Source organism: Ictidomys tridecemlineatus, chromosome 9 (assembly GCF_052094955.1).
Source record: "Ictidomys tridecemlineatus isolate mIctTri1 chromosome 9, mIctTri1.hap1, whole genome shotgun sequence".
NCBI classification, from domain to species: domain Eukaryota; kingdom Metazoa; phylum Chordata; class Mammalia; order Rodentia; family Sciuridae; genus Ictidomys; species Ictidomys tridecemlineatus.
Window position 1 is genome coordinate 58,951,903 of NC_135485.1, and position 20,450 is coordinate 58,972,352.

At 32.0% G+C, this 20,450-nt stretch overlaps 1 protein-coding gene across 2 annotated transcripts in view; it reads right to left on the minus strand.

Moving 5' to 3' along the window:
- Cnot6l (CCR4-NOT transcription complex subunit 6 like) overlaps window positions 1-20,450 on the minus strand; it is a 101,591-nt gene that overhangs the window by 23,201 nt on the left and 57,940 nt on the right. For both annotated transcript variants that reach the window (XM_078021443.1, XM_013363744.4), the window contains 4 exons: window positions 19,130-19,219; window positions 7,051-7,119; window positions 3,857-4,014; window positions 878-1,032 (listed from right to left, as the gene is read on the minus strand). In XM_078021443.1, the coding sequence (XP_077877569.1) occupies window positions 878-1,032; window positions 3,857-4,014; window positions 7,051-7,119; window positions 19,130-19,219 (472 nt within the window). The remainder of the gene's footprint in view (window positions 1-877; window positions 1,033-3,856; window positions 4,015-7,050; window positions 7,120-19,129; window positions 19,220-20,450) is intronic.

A 20,450-nucleotide genomic window follows, 5' to 3' on the forward strand; every position in this document is an offset into this window, starting at 1 on the left:
AAGATAGTATGTCATACTGGTAAGATATTATGTCAACAAAAGTATTGACTGGCTTTGTTATAATAGGGACCAAAAGGGAAATAATGGAAATAATCACAAGCATATATGTGTTTATTCTATAAGTAGATAATTCCCCATCTAATGTATCAACTCCCAATCAACCACCAGATTCAACATTTATCAGACTTCATGCAATTTCCACTGCTCTGTTTCAATTTATTCTAACTCCTCACTTCTATAAGCTCAGAGCCTCTCCTCTGTCCAGCCTTACTGATCTATTCTTATCTCTCTTGTGCATATTACAATTGTCCACTGTGCCTATCTCTTCTTACTAGATTTGAGCTTTCAGTGAAATCAGAAACTATGACTTGTCTATCTTTTTTTGTCTATCATGCCTAGTATGGGACCTGGCACAAACAAATGCTCAGCAAACATTTAGTGAATAAATGAGTAAATAAACAATGATAATTCAAATGAGGAAAAGGTTGAAAAAAAAATCAATGATTCTGAAAAAGCCGACTATCAGAAAAGAAAAGAAACCCAGATGACTTATTGGTAATCTTAAAAGGCAACAATTTTCACTTATCACAAAAACTTTTACTTTATAAAAATATATCTTCAAAAAATTATGAAACCATATTCAAGTCTACTTCTAAAATTTTTCATGTAATTTGACAATAAAAGCATAAAGAATAATACAATATACATCCCTGTTTCCAATATACAGTCTTTAAAAAAAAAAAAACACTACCAACAGTTTTTAACTTCTGTAACATTTGTTTTTAGCTTTGTTTTTTAGGGTCAAACCAAAGTCGATTTTAAATGTGTAACAATTAAATAAATAAATTTACACTGTTTTGCTGTTTCCTTAACTTACTTTTCTGTTTTGAAGAATATTGCACAACCGTCCACATGCTTTCTCTCCTGCTCAGACATGATTTTGGCACGTGACTTTGGAGAAAAAAATCCATCATATCCACGCTCCTTCAATGCTGGCAGAAAGAGAGTGAAGTATTGCTCTGTTTCCACTTCCTGAGATGAAAGAAAACTTGTTATCTAAATGACACCGGGAAACACTGATTGGGACATAGGAATATTCAACATTATGAGTAAGGTATGACGAAGTTCAAACAGTTCACATAATGAATATTATCTATCTTACCTTATTATTAACAGCTGCCAAGCTGTCATTTAGCAAAGGTAAAACATGAAAGAATCAGAAAGGTGGCATGATTTTCTTATGTTCACACAGCTAGTTAGTAACAGGAGTAGGATACATCCCAAGTCTCTAGACTTCCAATTTAGAGTTTATTCAAATATAATTCACTTTCTCAAGACCGAGTAAGCTGGACATATGATATAGATTAAGGTGGTAGGTAATAGAACATTTTATACAGAGAGGTAATTTTTTAAATTATTTATTTTAAAAATAAATAATAAACTATGGTGGGAAAGAATGATACCCAAGATTGAGAAACAAAATCAAGAAAAAAAAATATACTTTTTATAAATGTTTAGGTACCTGAATATCAGTTATTCAATCAATGGTCTCTCAAATAATATCGATCACTCTTTCATCATATTTTTAACAAATCTTTCCAAAAAATCAAATATGAAGAGAATTTATGTTTGAAGATACTCATAACAGCATGATTTTATAATAGCAAAAACTTACAAACTAGTAAATGCCCAACAGAAGGAAAAAAATTAAATCAATTAATATATGTTTGTATAATTAACTGGTTTTGAAGAATGTTAGTTAACATGGAAAATGCATTAAATACAATTATCAAGAAAAAAAATATGCCAATAACCAATTTTATTTTGAAAATATACAGGTAAATGTAAGTTGGTAAGGGAATGTGTAGAAGAAAAATAGAAGTTTTAGCATAGCCACTATCTTTGGGGATATGGGAACAGGATCTTCTTGCAACATGTTTTATATTTTTTCAAAATTTTCAACTTTTCTAGAATGAACACTATCAGACAGTTATTATTTCTATAACAGAAAAAGTCATCTTAAATTATGATGAATCATTCTTCAAACTATACATTATTTAGAAGGATGTGAGGCTGTTATTACTATAAATACTAAACCAAAAGGTAAACAGTTCAATAACTAAAATAGCCTAATTTTATTTGTTTCCTCCTGCCCCCCAATTCTGTGTCCCTCTCAGTGTTCATAAGGAAATTTAATTTTTATAGATTTTTAAACTTTATTTCTCAAGCAACATTTAAAAATCATTAACATACTCTATTACAAAAAAAAAAATATGTAAAAGTACCAGGGCATGGTGGTACAGGCCTGTAATCCCAGCTACTCAGGAGATTCAAACATGAGGATCACAAATTCAAGATCAGCCTAGGCAACTCAACAACACCCTGCTCCAAATAAAATTTAAAAGGGGACAGCTCAGTACTTGAGTGCTTGCCTAGCATGCACAGGTTCTGGGTTCAATCCTCAATTTACCCTCTGCCCAACACACACACAGAAAAGAAAAAAAAAACATATATACACACATGCATATATTTATTTATAAGTAATCATTTTTCTTATTAGGATATGCCAAAACAGAATGTATTTTTTTGAAACACCTTTAAGAAATGGTATGAGGTAACAGACAAGTTACTTTGCCTGATTTGATCATTCCACAGTAGAAATACATGTATCAGGAGCTGGGATTGTGGCTCAGTGGTAGAGCGCTTGCCTAGCATGTGTGAGGCAATTATTCAATTCTCAGCACCGCATATAAATAAATGAACAAAATAAAGGCCCATTAAAAAAATACATGTATCAAAATATCCCACTATATCCCATTAAAATACACAATTATTATCAATAAAAAATATTAAATACATTTTCAAGCACTTAAAGTGCTTTGGAAGTTACTAAGAAAAAAATAAACGAAATCTACTCATGTTTTTGGCTAATCATTAGCTAAGTGTTGAGAAGAAGAACACAGAACATATTTCATTAAAAACACAATTCTTGGGGCTGGGGTTGTGGCTCAGCGGTAGAGCGCTCGCCTAGCACATGTAAGACGCTGGGCTCGATCCATAGCACCACATAAAAATAAATAAAATAAAGGTATTATGTTCAACTACAACTAAAAAATTTTTTTAAAAACAACATTTCTTCTTCATTTAAATTCATTAATAATGAAGTGTTACTGAATAGAAGACTCTTAAGGTCTCCCTCTCCAATTCAAGGGTATGCAACTTCAACTACTGGGCCTTTTATGAGTCAGTCCTTTCATCAGTATTTTACTCCCTTGGAGACCTAAGGCCTTAAGAGGAAGCAAGAAGAATTTTTAAAATTATGTTCAGTGTTTCAAAAAGTCCAGCAGACATTATACATTTCCTAAAATAAAACTGCATGAATTAAGGGGTGGGGGGAAGAATATCAATTTCAGTGGTGGTTTATAAAGTAAGGTAAAAAGTAGGATTTATAGTATAATATCTTTAAATGGTTATCTTTAAAGAAAAACTGTGGGCAAGCTTTTTTCTAGACTCTATTATACATTAAATTTATAGTTCTGAAAAACTGAAAATCTTCTGTAAATTTTTCTTTCAGCAATACCAATGATTTCTTCATAAGGTGAATTGTTAAAATGGATAATGGGTAAGACTTCAGAAAATAGTAAATGAATACAAGTGCATAGCTGTACTGAACAAAATAGTTTCCCTGTGGAGATCTCTTAAATGCTTATTAAAATTAACCTTTTTGGTTTTTTAAAGACAAGGAGATAAAATAATTCCTTTAGAGTTTTGCTTTGAACACAGAATCCCAGAAGAGGATCTTCTTTTGTTTTTAAGTTCACCTTTAAGTTAAAGACAACTTAATTTCTAGTGTTACCTGAAGACTAATGATATCTGCGTCACAGTTAACAATTTCTTCCATAATTCCCTTTTTCCTGTATTCCCAGTTTAATGCCCAGGAAGGGCAATAGCCATATAGCTGCCGGGTAGCGTATTTATCACATAACACATTGTAACACATAACTGTGAATGATGCTAAGAAGTGGGAGAAAAAAACAGACAAAAGAGAGATGATTAGGCAACTTCTTCTAAAGCAATATCACATACACACCTGAATAATTACATACACATACCCCAAATATCATCATTGTAAAATGCCCAGGGGAGGAGTAAGATTTTGTTAAACTGTATCTCGTAAAACTTCATTGGAATTCATCACACCATAGTTCGTTTATTCATCTAGAATTAGATCACTGATGTTAACAATTGAGATTGAGAAACTTTAAATTAAAATATCAAATTTTAAGTCACTATTAATTTTTTGCATGTAATTTGCTTAAAAATTTTTTGTAGAACAAAGTTAAATTTTGGTTTCATTCTAATTAACTGTCTCTAATTTCATTACTTCATATTACCAAAATATCCATTCTTTTTCCTGGGCTTTTTAATGTTCTCTGAACCAGAAAAGTGTGAACCAATAAAGTTTAGTAATCAGAGTAACCTTTTTACCCAATGTTCATTTCTGAAATAAAATTCTCATTTTTGAAAATGTCCTTGAACTATAAAAAGACTATAAGCAGCCAGATATATGGTGCATACCTATAATCCCAGAGGTTCAGGAGGCTGAAGCAGAAGGATAGTGAGTTCAAAGCTAGACTCCACAACTTAGTGAGACCCTAAGCAACTTAGTGAGATCCTATCTCTAAACAAAATATAAAAATGGCCAGAGAGGTGGCTCAGTGATTAAGTGCCCCTGCGTTCAATCCCTGGTACAAAAAATTAAACAAAGAAAAGGACTGTAAAGAAACTAACAACCTGTAGAAGATGGTTTGTATCCTTGTTACTTAAATTGTTCTCTAAGGTCCAGCAGTATCAGTGATTACCTAGTACCCTCAGAAATGCAAAATCTCTGACCCCACAAATAACCTGCTGAACAATCCAAGAGATCCATAAGCACACATATGTTAAAGTCTTAACAGTCCTAAGTTTTATAATTTTCTATCCTAGATGCCCATTAGAATTATTTTGTAGAGCTTAAAAGAAGGGGGAAATGCTGATATCTAGAGTGTGACTCCAGACTAAGTCAGAATATTAGGTTCCTAGTATTTATATTTTTAAAAGTCATACCAGGTTTTTATAATGAGCAGATATGGTGGAGAATCCAAGATAAAGTAATACTTAATTGAGGCTGGTTCCATTTCAGAGGATAGAAAAGGTATGAAGAAAAATTCAGATAAATGATCCCCCAGGTATCTAATAGTCATTTTGTATACTGAGGGCTAAATTTCAATTTGACTTATTTGTATTCTCTTATCATCTATCTTTGAAATGGCCTAGAACCATTTCCAAATCACTATATATTGTAAAGTGAGCACCAGGAGTTTACCTTACTCTGCTTCTCTGGGTTTGAAATGTCTTTTGGAAATAAGAAGAAGCAAGATAGACTTTTATTCACTCATTTTGTTTCTAAGACTTTTGTGAAGTGAGATTTTTTTATAGAAAAAAGTCATAAATTTTAATTCCTATAAAATATCCAAAATTCTTTATATTAGTAGTATGCCTGTAGTTTTTAAACACAACTAAAAATTATTTAAGGTGCCCTTATCACTGCTCGTTCACACTTAATTACTATCTGGTACCTTTCTACAATGTTAGCTTAGTTTATCATAATAAATCACTATTATTTATCATCATTTATTATAGATAGACATCCCCTTATGCATCAGTAATTTTAAAAAGGCTAGAATTGTTAGTATCTTTTGTAAGCACTTAAGAGTCTCAGGGAAACACCATGAACCTGAAGACACCCACACACACAAAAAAATCCATACTAATATTTCAAAAGAGAAAATCCCAAGAATACACTACTTTGAGAATTCAGCAACTATGAAAACTTATTTCTGCTGTTCTTTTTCTTGAAAGAAATATAGCTATGTGATATTAGGAAAGCATTTCTTCAAAATTACATCCACTCATATTCAAAGGGAAATTACTCTGAAGAACTAGAAAATGGTGTTTTTAGTATTAGAAAGCTTATGATTAATTACACACTAGGGAAGACCAAGTATAAAATAAAAGGCTTTGTAGAAAGCCTTGGTGTTCTTTTTACTTATACCACCAATGTGCGTCGTGATAAGGAATAACTGTTATTCATGATAACAATGACACAGTGCCCTTTCTGACAGGTTGAAACTAGGGTTCTAATGTGTGGTGATTTTAGAAGTATTACCCTAGGCATACACAAAACTATATTGTATATTATATTTCTCAGAGTTATTAAAATGCAAATAGAAACATGAAGGTTACACTTCCCACATTTCCCAATACTAAATAAAATAAATACTAAATCAAATGTTTTGTTCTGAATCTTTAAAAAAAAGCCAAAAATTCATAAGCAGAAGGGCTTTTATATTATTCAACATGTCAATAATACATTCTAACTGTGATTTACCCTTTAAAAATTATTAAAGTACCAGTAGCAGTATTCAATGACTGGTTTATTCTTCTATCAAAACAGTGGAAATCTTCATTTAATTTTAAGTTGAAATTAATATGAGAATTACTACTTGTGATGAAACAAGTCATTGGAAGAAACCATAATTTATAATTTTATTTCAAGTAGAACTCCCAACCTCAAAAATGTCTCATCTGTCATATAAGCATTTTATAAATGAAATTCTATAAATGAAGTTCTATAAACTGCTACTGGTCCCTACAGAGAAACAAAGGTTTATATTTTCTATATTATTACAATTCTAGACATGCTAAATTATACCCTTAAATTGCACAAATACTTACCCTGTACTATTTCTACAACCCTAGACCAGTATATTTTATTACCAGTTCCATTAAGTTAATTTATCATTAAGATATAGATCTACCTTCCAGGAGTTGCATCTCTGTGAAAGATACAAAATAACTTGTGCATAAGCCTATCTTAATATGAATTTTAAATATTCTTAAATTCATCTAACCATGGAAGGTAAAATGAGGACTGTTAACTAGAGACTGTGAAGCCTAAATGGTATTTCAAGTATCTCTGAAAAGAGTCAAATAAGAATGAGAAACTACCTGATGGCAGAATTTGGTCTCGTTCTTTTAATGTAATCCATGGCCTCGGAGGAAGCTGCTCTGGATGAACTAGGGGGAAAAAAAAAATGTAAGCAAAAGTTAATTTCGTGTGTTTCTAAAATCAGTGTCAATTTATAAGGAAAAATCAACCTGGTTTCTATTCAACTGTAATGGTCCACAAACTGACTTAAAAATCCAATGCTGAAATTTAATGAGGATTTAGAAACCAAAGGAAATTTAAGAAGAGCTATGAAGAGAACATAAAACATCAGAAAAGGACATTAGGAAACTCATTAATGGCATTTTCACTTGCACTTATGAAAGGTACCTATTTAAAACCTTAAGTAAAATCTTACTGTCTTAATTACGTATGTAAATTGTGTTGAGTCAGCCTTGTTTCCTGCCAGGAAATCAAAGCCATATAAAATTGTAACAGGCTGACAAATTAAAATGTTCAAACATCTTTAAAACAGGGGAAGGGGGGACGGTGGCGCACTTGAATGTATAATAAAACTTGAATTTTCTAGGTTTTTTTTTTTTTTTTTTTTTTTACACTTCCTGGTCTTACTTTATCTCTCTTATAATGTCAGTGCAAAGCAAAAGGTTAGAACTGCAATGGTCAAAAAAAAGAAAAAAAAGGAAGGCAGTAGTTAAACATTAAATTGCTCAGATATGGTTATCAATACCATGAACTAAAACTAGCCAATTACTATATGAAAGAAAATAACTAAGATTTAACGACCTCCTTTTCTTCTTTTTGAAAATCTTTGCAATTACATAACAAATCATTCAAGTCTGCAGATTTGTCCAAGGTATTAGTAGCTGAGAAATGTACTCCTTTAAAACAAAATCACTCCATTTTCATTCAGCTCTGGAAATTCTGACAAAAGTATCCCAGACCTTTAAGAGTGTCACTTTACTAATCATTCTGGTGCTCCAAATATTTATTTAAAGAATACTACTCTGTTTTAACAACCACACTTTTTAGAGCAGAATGAACATTATTTCACATATTCCACATCTTGGCAGAAAGAAAGAAAAGTTATCAGAACAAATCATCCAGCTAGTTCAATATATTCAATCCTAGAAAATAATCATGCCTACTGGAAGTACCATTCCAGAATCACAGCAACTTGTCTCAAAAAAGCATTCTACAAATAGAATAAGAGTAAACAAAGAACATTCTAGCACTTGAGATCCTTAATAGCAAAATCTACCTAAGCTGTTGTGGGTAAAAATCTAGAAATCAAGCTTCTCAAAATAAAACAAGTAATTAATGTCAACATTTTGGTGCTTTCCAAATCTTAACTAAAACTATATATCAGTCTAAGTAGTTCATCAACAACACTGAAAGAGCCAACATTCAATCTCACTAGTAACAGGAAAATTTAAAAGGTAAGGCAGTATATGTCTACCCAATTGACAAAAAAATTTCAAATTTAATAATATCCAGCGTTTGTGATAATGTAATAGCTACTTGAATATTTAGCTGGTAAGAATATAAACTAGAACAATTATCTCGGAACAAATTGGTATCATCTTATAAAACTTAAAGCATTCATGTTCCTATGAACTAGAAATTTTATTTCCTGGATTCAGTCCTATCTGCTTAAAGCAGCATTCAAAAAAATATGAATTACCCTATTGTTTTATAATAAAAAAAGCAAAGGTAAACAGCTAACTAATATCCATTTTTAAGAAAGACTTTACCAGTTAGAAGAAAAACTGAGACACTTATATGTTAAAGTGTAAAGACATCCAAGGAATCCTACTAAGAAAAAAAGTAGCAAAATGTATAAGGATTGAATATGATAGTTTATTAGAAAATATAAAACCATACTCTAAAAAAAGTTACAGTACAAAATTTCTCCTGATATAACTTTTGCATGTAAATGGCTGCCCAAAAAGTACAAGGAAACAGACCCAACTTTTAAATGTGATAACCTACACAGAGGAACTGGAATTAAAGGTAGAAACCAAAGGAAATTTTAGCTTTAACAGGAATTTTAACAAATTTTAAAAGAAGAATCAGGTATTGGTGTCAGATAAAGTTAATTGTTTAAAGGTAAAACTGCATGGTCAATGATATGACAAAAGAAAGGAATAGAGAGAAGTGTGAGCTAATATCACATAAAATAAATAAATAAACTGGTGACCATCCAGTCTGCCAAAGGCAACATCCCCAGCAAAACCTGACTACCCCTTCATCCCACCCACACCTCACAGTGGCTGGCAGCAGTGAGCCTAGGTCTGTCTGTAGTGATGACGTCAACTGAGCCTGAAAAAGGACAAGAGAATTACATGCAAAACCTCAATAGGATATTTGTCTGTTAAAACAGAAGATTCAGAAAGAATCAAGGGCCTCTCAACAATTTTTATAAGTAAAAACAAATTCCCTTGAAACAAATTAAAGAATAGAAAAACCCAGGCAAAGAAGTTATTGGGGGTGGGGGTGGGGGTTAAACTAGAATTTATCAAATTGAAAAATAACCAAAATTTTAAAGATATTAGAAGAGCATAGTTACAGAGGTAACAAAAGATAAAACCAGTAACTGCAAATAAATTAATGGAACTCAATCAGAACAAAAACGAAAAAAGACTTTTTTTTTTTAATTTTTTTTTTATTGTTGGTCGTTCAAAACCTTACACAATTCTTAATACATCATATTTCACAGTTTGATTCAAGCGGGTTATGAACTCCCAACTTTACCCCGTATACAGATTGCTGTATCACATCAGTTACCCTTCCATTGATTGACATATTGCCATTCTAGTGTCTGATGTATTCTGCTGTCAGTCCTATTCTCTACTATCCCCCCTCCCCTCCCCTTTTCTCTCTCTACCCCTTCTACTGTAAATCATTTCTTCCATTTGTATTATCTTGTCTTACCCCTCCATTACATAGTTCTTGATATATCATATTTCACATTTTGATTCAAGCGAGTTATGAACTCCCATTTTACCCCGTATACAGCTTGCAGAATCACATCAGTTACACTTCGAATGAATTACAGTAGTGGGGGTAGAGAGAGAAGAGGAGAGGGGAGGGGAGGGGAGGGGGTATAGTAGAGGATAGGAAAGGCAGCAGAATACAACAGACACTAGGATGACAATATGTAAATCAATGGAAGTGTAACTGATGTGATTCTGCAAGCTGTATACGGGGTAAAATGGGAGAAAAAAGACTTTTAACAGAACCTGAAGGACTTTGAAACTGTATAACCAAAGATCTACATTCATATCATCAGAGTTCCAGAAGAAAAAGGATGTGGGGATGAAGAAAGTATTCTAAGAGATAAAGGATAAAAGTTTCCAGATTTGTGTTAGAAACAAACCTACAAATCCAAAAAGGTGAATAACCTCAGAGAAATCCATACCAAAACAGACTAAACTTCTGTAAACCAAAGAAAATAACTGTCAACTGCAAATTCTGTAACCAGCAAAACTATCATTTAAAACTCAAGGGAAATAAAGACTTTAACAGACAAAGAAAAATAAAGAGAAAGAAAATTAGACAAACGAAAAAAATTAAAGGCATAAAAATTAGAAAAGAACTTAAATTATCACTATTTGCCGGTGACATGATTCTATACCTAGAAGACCCAAAAGGGTCTACAAAAGCTATTAGAACTAAAAAATGAATTCAGCAAAGTGGCAGGATATAAAATCAACACGCATAAATCAAAGGCATTTCTGTATATCAGCGACAAAACTTCTGAAACGGAAATGAGGAAAAACACTCCATTCACAATATCCTCCAAAAAAATAAAATACTTGGGAATCAACCTAACAAAAGAGGTGAAAGATTTATACAATGAAAACTATAGAACCCTAAAGAGAGAAGTAGAAGATCTTAGAAGATGGAAAAATATACCCTGTTCATGGATAGGCAGAACTAACATCATCAAAATGGCGATATTACCAAAAGTTCTCTATAGGTTTAAAGCAATACCAATCAAAATCCCAATGGCATTGCTTGTAGAAATAGATAAAGCAATCATGAAATTCATATGGAAAAATAAAAGACCCAGAATAGCAAAAGCAATTCTAAGCAAGAAGTGTGAATCAGGCGATATAGCGATACCAGATTTCAAACTATATTACAGAGCAATAGTGACAAAAACAGCATGGTACTGGTACCAAAACAGGCGGGTGGACCAATGGTACAGAATAGAGGATACAGAGACTAATCCACAAAGTTACAACTATCTTATATTTGATAAAGGGGCTAAAAGCATGCAATGGAGGAAGGATAGCATCTTCAACAAATGGTGTTGGGAAAACTGGAAATCCATATGCAACAAAATGAAACTGAATCCCCTCCTCTCATCATGCACAAAAGTTAACTCAAAATGGATCAAGGACCTTGATATCAAATCAGAGACTCTGCGTCTGATAGAAGAAAAAGTTGGCTCCGATCTACGTATTGTGGGGTCGGGCTCCAAATTCCTTAATAGGACACCCATAGCACAAGAGTTAATAGCAAGAATCAACAAATGGGACTTACTTAAACTAAAAAGTTTTTTCACAGCAAGAGAAACAATAAGAGAGGTAAATAGGGAGCCTACATCATGGGAACAAATTTTTACTCCTCACACTTCAGATAGAGCCCTAATATCCAGAGTATACAAAGAACTCAAAAAACTAGACAATAAGACAACAAATAACCCAATCAACAAATGGGCCAAGGACCTGAACAGACACTTCTCAGAGGAGGACATACAATCAATCAACAAGTACATGAAAAAATGCTCACCATCTCTAGCAGTCAGAGAAATGCAAATCAAAACCACCCTAAGATATCATCTCACTCCAGTAAGATTGGCAGCCATTATGAAGTCAAACAACAACAAGTGCTGGTGAGGATGTGGGGAAAAGGGTACTCTTCTACATTGCTGGTGGGACTGCAAATTAGTTCGGCCAATTTGGAAAGCAGTATGGAGATTCCTGGGAAAGCTGGGAATGGAACCACCATTTGACCCAGCTATTGCCCTTCTTGGTCTATTCCCTGAAGACCTTAAAAGAGCGTACTACAGGGATACTGCCACATCGATGTTCACAGCAGCACAATTCACAATAGCTAGACTGTGGAACCAACCCAGATGCCCTTCAATGGATGAATGGATTAAAAAAATGTGGCATCTATACACCATGGAGTATTACACAGCACTAAAAAATGACAAAATCATGGAATTCACAGGGAAATGGATGCCACTAGAGCAGATTATGCTTAGTGAAGCTAGCCAATCCCTAAAAAACAAATACCAAATGTCTTCTTTGATATAATGAGAGCAACTAAGAATAGAGCAGGGAGGAAGAGCAGGAAGAAAAGATTAACATTAAACAGAGACATGAGGTGGGAGGGAAAGGGAGAGAAAAGAGGAATTGCATGGAAATGGAGAGAGACCCTCATTGTTATACAAAAAACATATAAGAGGTTGTGAGGGGAATTGGAAAATAAACAAGGAGAGAAATGAATTACAGTAGATGGGATAGAAAGAGAAGATGGGAGAGGAGGGGAGGGGGGATAGTAGAGGATAGGAAAGGTAGCAGAATACAACAGCTACTAGTATGGCATTATGTAAAAATGTGGATGTGTAACCGATGTGATTCTGCAATCTGTATTTGGGGTAAAAATGGGAGTTCATAACTCACTTGAAGCTAATGCATGAAATATGATATGTCAAGAGCTTTGTAAGGTTTTGAACAACCAATAAAAAAAGACAAAAAAGAAAATTAAAAAAAGAAAGAAAATTAAGACAATTAAGAAAATTAAGACAAAGGAAAATTAAGATCCACTTATAGAACTACTCATAAATAATAACTAAAAGAAGCTCTCTAAACAGGAAGAAAAATACAACAGAAGAAACAAAACATCAAAAAGAAAAAAAAAGGAATGGGTAAAATTAGGGATAAATACTATAGACTTTCCCTATCAGCTTCTTAAATCAAAAAATTATAACAATAACTATTCTGGTGCTCAGTGCAAGTATCTAGCATTACTAAAAATGAAAATTAAAAGAGCAAATCTTAGTTGATTAAAAAACATGACAACTATATGCTGATTACAAAAAAATCTCTCAAATACAACAAAGAAAAGTTGGAAATAAAAGAATGAAAAATTATATGCTATAATACCATTAATTGTTAAAAACCAGAAATGGCTACATGTTTCAAAGCAAATGCAAGAAACACAAAAGGTAATTCATTACATATTGAGAAAATAACCAATCCACTAAGATATAGCAATCCTAAATATGTATGTACTAATCAACAGAGCTTCAAAATACCTAAAACAAAAACTGACAAAGAAAAAAAAATCCACTTTTTTTTAGTGGTGGATAGACATATATACATTTGTTATTTATTTGTTTATTTATGGTGCTGAGGCTCAAAATCACAGTGCCTCACACATGCTAGGTAAATGCTCTACCACTGAGTCACAATCCCAACCCCTATAAAGGGCAACTTTAACATCCCCAAATCACCATTTGAAAGGACTACTAGATAGTAAAATTAAAAATGAGAACTGACCACCATCACCAAGATAATCTAACTTTTATTTATAGACAATTCCACTGAACCACTGTAGAATATTTATATTTATCCAGAGCCTGTGGAATATTCACCAAGATGGACAGTATCCTGGATCATAACACAAATTTCAACATATCAGAGAAATTTTTCAACTAGTTGCAAGCTGGAATCAAAACAATAATCAACTGAAAGACAACAGGAATATTTTTTAAAACATGTGAGATTTAAATAACACATTTCTAAATAATTTGTCAATCAAAGAGGCAGTCTCAAAGGAAATTGAATGAAAATGAAACTATATATATATAGCATACCAAAATTTTGTGGGGTACAGATAAAGTAGTTTTTGATAGGGTAATTCACAGTGCTACATGCTTACATTAAAAAAAGAGGGATGATTTCAAACCAATAGAAATTTCTACCTCAAACTAGAAAAATAGTAAAAAAAAAAAAAAAAAAATCCAAAGCAAAGATGAAAAAAAGGTTAAGATACGTAAAAGTCAAATAAACAAAAATATACAATGCCAATCTGAAGCAAAGAGAACACATGTACAAAGTTTTTCATGTAGTTATGTCAAAATAAATTTCAAAGAAAAGTACAGCACAATGACAAAAGATTTAAATAACTATGAATATAAAATACACTTAAAAACCCCTTATTACATGTCATTTAAAAGTTAAAAGAATAGGAATAGCAAACAGTGGAATAAATCTGACAACTTTCATATGTGCATAATAAATACAGTCATTCTCACTATCATGTACAACCACAAGACTGTGATCCCAATTAGAATAAAATATACTCCATGTTTTTATAAATATGTCAAAATACACTGTAATGTATATATAAAAAGAATTAAAAAATTAAATGATCTCTACAATGAAAAAGGAAGATTTTAACATAACATTAAAAGAGCAAGTCTTAGTTGATTAAAAAACATGACAACTATATATGCCAGTAATGAATAAGACCAAAGAAATCATTAAATATATGTAAAACATGTTCAAACCATACAATTAACGAATTTAAACCAGTATATATAACATTTTGTAATAACCACAAAAAAGTATGCTTTTCAAGTATAAATTTAATATTTATCTTTTTTTTTGCATGGGGGTGAGGGATGCTGGGGATTAAACCAGGGGTGCTTTACCACTAAGTTACATACATCCCCAGCGATTTTTATTTTGAGATAGGTTTTCATGAACTTCCTGATGCTGACTTCAAACTTGCAATCTTCCAGCCTCAGCTCCCAATTTAAAACAGAGTACATGTACCACAATGCCTGGCTTGACATTTAACATTTAGAAAAATTAAGAATGTGCTGGGTAATAAATTATACATTCTTTTAACTGTAAATCACTTGGAGTAAGTTCTCTGACCACAAAAGAACAAAGAAAACTAAAACTCCTTTGAAAACTCAGAAATAAGTTTCTAAATGACTCATAGGTCAAAGCAGATATGATTAAGGGATATTAGAAAATATACTGAACTGGATGAAAATAATGCATATTAAAACTTGTGGGATGCAGCTTCAAAAGCCATGTTCAGAGAGAGATTTATAAGTAGATATGTTGCAAGGCGCAGTACAAAAGTTATGACTTAGATTTTATGTTAAATAAGAAAAAGAACAGCAAATGAATCCCGAAGAAAGCAAAAGGAAGAAAGTAATGACACTAAAACAAACACAATAAAGAGAACCAATATGGTCAGAAGTTAGATTTAAAGGCAACACAAACTAGCATCTCATTGGAAAAGATATCATATATCTTTTGGACCTTAAAACACTGTAAAACGATATTTTGAACCACTCTATGCCAATAAATTTAAAGATTTAGATAAAATGTGCAAATTTACAGAAAACATAACTTTTACAAACTGAAAAAAAAAAAACCAGAAACCCAGACAAGTCCACAGTTATTAAAATAAATCAACGATTTCAAACTTCCTACAAAGGAACCTCAGGCCCAGATATGCTTTGCTGAATATCTAGGATAGAAAAAATACCAATCTCAAACTCTTTAAAATAATATGAATTCCCCACAAAGTTTATAAAGCCAGTATAAAAAACCTGACAAAAACAATGAAGAAAGAAAATTAATGGTCATTCAGACTCATCCACAGACATAAATAATTCTAAGCAGAATAGTAACAAACTGAAAATCTGGGGATAATATATAAAAAGAATTATAATATAGCACAACCGATATGGATTTATTCCAGGAATACAAAGGTAGAATAACATACAAAAATAATCAATATAATTATTATACTAAGAGAATAAAGGCTAAAAAATATCTAATCCTCAAGAAAAAACTCCCTTGGCTGGTTACATTGATACTTGCCTATCTTCCCAGCAATTCCATTAGACAGAAAGATGGTAAATTCAAGGCCAGCCTGGGCAACAAGACAAGGCCTCATCTCAAAAAAACCAAATGAACAAACAAAAAAATCTCTGCTGGCAAACTAAGATTAGAAAAACTTCCTTAATCCGGTAAAGCTTATCTATATAAAAACTACTATGAATATCACATTTAACTGTAAAACTACTAGAAGTTAATAAATTGTGAAATTTGACAAGGATATTCACTATCACCACTTTTAATTAGCAGTTTTACTGATGATCTTAGAAAGTGCAATAGGCAAGAAAATAAATAAATAAGGATTGTGGATGTAATTCTGTAGGACAGCACTTGCCCAACATGAACAAGCCTTGGATTCAAACCCCAGTACCACAAAAGAAACAAAGAGAGAAAAAGAGAAAAAGATAAAGGAAGAAAAAGAAAGAAAAAATATATGTATATGAGAAAGAAAATAATAAAACCATCATTTTTTGCAGATGTTACAATGGTACAAATTAAAATGAAAAAAACGTATCATGATTAAAAGAACAGTTTAGAAAAGTGGTTGAAAACATTTTAGCAAAGGCATTTAGCAAATGTTTAGCATGGTATCATAAATATACAAAATTCAAGGATATTCCATAAATTGTTACCTGTCTTGTGTCCAAAATACTATAATAAAACAGTCTATACTTAGAATTTATATAAAATGGCAATACAGAAATGTACAACTCAATACCAAAATTATAGAAGCCATGAAAAATGAAATAAGATCCACTGACATAAATATATCAATTATTCCAAAGCAATCTATAGATTCAATATAGTTCCAAATAATATCCTTATACCTTTTGAGAAGGGAGAGAAGAAAAGCCTACTTCCAAAAATTTTCATAAAAATATAAAGTAAAAAAATCACATGGCCAAAGCTAGTCAAGATTCATCACAATCAGATAAAGAGGGAAGACTTACTCTACTAGATCTCAAGATTTTTTATAAAAGCTATCATAATCAAAGACACTGTTAAACTGCCATAAAGACTAATGGAACACAAACTAAAATCAAAATCCATGCACGTATGAGTTTGTCGGGATAAACTCAACTACAATGTATAATTATAAAGCTCTGAAAGAAAGACTGACCAATGGAAGAAAACAAAAAAATCCCAAAACACACACACATACACATACACTGACACCTGATTTATTACAAAGATAGCACATATACACATACAAAAAAAAACCACAATAATGAAAAGACAGTCTCATCAATAAATGGTTCAGGGTTAATACAATACACATACGGAAAAAAACATGAATTCCTACCTTATACAAACATCAATTTCAGGAAGGTTACATTCTTAAGTATAGCAAAGAAAAAATATGAGTATCTATATAACATGATCAAGGCGGTAGGTAAAAATTCTTAAAGAGGAAACAGAAACATTACTATATCAGAAAACTCAGTAAGTTGGAGTATGTTAAAGTAGTTTTGTTCAACAAAAAATAAATTAAGCATAGGAAAAGGTATTTACAAAATATATAACATCAAGCAGCTTTTATCTAAAACAGATGAAGAATACCTTAAAAATTACATACACACATCAATAACTGAATTAACTGGCTACATCTATACAGACAAGAAAGATATTTAACTGTGAAGTAAGTTGGAAATAGCACATATGATGTGTACAGCTTAATTTTCACATATTTCTAGTACTTAATGAAAAAATCTCTAATGCACATGCTAACTTTTCTTCCATCAATCAACTTTAAGTCTTTTTAACCAAAACATTTTAAATGATGTTAACTGGTTTTTCCCTATTATAAACCCTACTTTTTGTATATTGGAGGGAAGGTGTCTTTTTTGATAGAATTAAAAAAGAGTAAAGCCAAAATATTGTAATAAGGGCTACTATAATATAAATTTATGATTTCTGAAGCTGTTTCAGAATTCTGTATTTAAAAAGATATTATTCCAAGGAAACTATCTGAATTCAGTAGTATCTCCAACTTTTACCTACACTTTGAAAACTTAGGCAAAGGGAAAAAAATTTTAAATAAAACACTTAATAGCCATCTAATATAAGAAAACATTGTATATGGAATACAACCATTTTAGTCCCGTGACTCTAATGTTATTAATTTAAAAACCTGCTTGTGTCAGGCACAGTGGTGATGGCTGAAATTCCAGCAACTCAGAAAACTGAGACAGGAGGATCACAAGTTGGAGACCAACCTTAGCAATTTAGCAAAACCCTCAACAAGTTAGTGAGAGTCCGTTCCAAAACAAAAAATAAAAAAGGGCTGAGGATGGAACATAGTGGTAAAGTACTCCCAGGTTCAATTCCCAGTACAAAAGAAAAAAAAAAAAGTTTGCCTGCAAAATTTCCACAAATGTACAGTAAATCAAACTACAAAAGCTCCTTGATTTACAATGGGGTTAAATCCCAATTAGTTTATTATGTTAAGTCAAAAATGCATTTAATACAATTAACTTACCAAACATTATCACTTAGCCTACCCTATATTAAACATGCTCAGAACACTTAGACTACAGCTGAGCAAAATCATTCTAACATAAAGCTAACTTTATAATAAAGTGTTGAAAACCTCACATAATTTACTAAAAACAGAAAATTTAAAACAGAGTACATGCATGGTTATGCATTCACACACAAAGTTAAAACTTTAAATCGAACTATCATTTTATTCATTAAAAAAATGTGGGGGCTGGGGATGTGGATCAAATGGTAATGCACTTGCCTAGCACGCACGAGGCACTGGGCTCGATTCTCAGCACCACATAAAAATAAAATAAAGATATTCTGTCCACCTAAAACTAAAAAATAATTTTTTAAAAAAATGTGTAACATGTATGGGTTCCAGGTAATGTGTACCAAATTAAAACAACTAAGAATTATATATTATTGTTACAAAAAGCAAAGCACAATCTTTGGTTGATAGCTCAGGCATTAATCAGCTATATGCAGATGATTAGTATCTGATTCAGTGAAGATGTAACTGTAAAATGTGAATTAGAAAAATTCCTTCCACCTAGGTTCTTAGAAAAATTAAAATTATGTAACTAAATTTCCTAGAACATTGCTTAATAAACAGAAAGCACTCCATTTATGAAAAGAATAATGTTCTACCATGATATTATCTGGAGAGTATACTCCTTTTGTCATTAATAGTTACCTGCAAGATTGTCAAGCATGAAGTTCAGTAGCTTTCGTGTTCCATCTGGGTCCTGGTATAAGTTGAGAATATCCTGTGATAAAGGATTGCCTAAAGCAGAAAATAAAAATAAAACTTGTAAGACTCAGAATTGCAATACAAGACAAAAAATGTACATTATGAAACAAAACACTTTCTAAATTGAATTCTACTGTATTTAATGTCAGACATTTAAAGAAATTAAAAAATATTCTGTTAAGATAATGAAACTTCAAAAGAATTCTTTCTTTTCAGATTTCACTATTTATATTATGAACCTAAAATTTGGGCTTGTCAAAAACATATGTATGGACACATACATAAACACATCACTTCATCTTGGTTAATTCCTTTTTTGGGAAGGGGGGGCGTGTTACCAGGCATTGAAGTCAGGGGCACTTGACCACTAAGCCACATCCCCAGCCCTATTTTTGTATTTTATTTAGAGCAGGGTCTCACTGAGTTCCTAAGCACCTCGCCATTGCTGAGGCTGGCTTTGAACCCCCAATTCTCCTGCCTCAGTCTCTGTAGCCACTGGGATTAGAGGCGTGTGCCACTACGCAAGGCTCATCTTCAATTCTTAAGTAACCCTATAGGTTCTATATTTTTGATGACAGATTTCAAACTGCAAGACAAACAGCCCCACATGAGACAGAATAAATGTTATCATAAAAAAGACTTCATCTTAGAGTATTTATATTACATTATAGAGAAAAGAAAAATATTTCAAAAGTGAGAAGAATTGTATGCTCATAAATTCAACATCATAGAACAGAAGGACAAATTTCTTGAAAGACAGAACAAAGCTCACTCAAGAAGAAACAGATTTTTTAAAAAAATCAACCAAAGTTAGAACAGGACCTCCAAAAATTTGCCACTCTATAAAATAAAAAAAAAAAGTAAAAACTTTCAAAATCATCCTATAATATAATCATTAAGCATGATACTTCATCAACAACAAATGCGTATGTGATGATGGTTTCATAAGGGTATAGAATTGCAAAATTCCTATCACGTACTGACATCAATGCCTTCATAATCACAGTACACCACATTATTCAGGTGTTTGTGGTGATGCTGATGTAAACAAACTTACTGTGCTGCCAGCTATATAAAAGTATAGCATATGCAATCATGTACAGTACATAAAATTTCATAATAACAAACAACTGTTGCTGGTTTATGTATTTACTATCTAATATTTTTTGTTTCTGCCCTGTTAAGCCTTTTTTGAACTTTCATTCTACACTTTGGATTCTTGGTGACTGGAGGGATTTCTTGAGGCAACTGAAAGTCTCTGGCC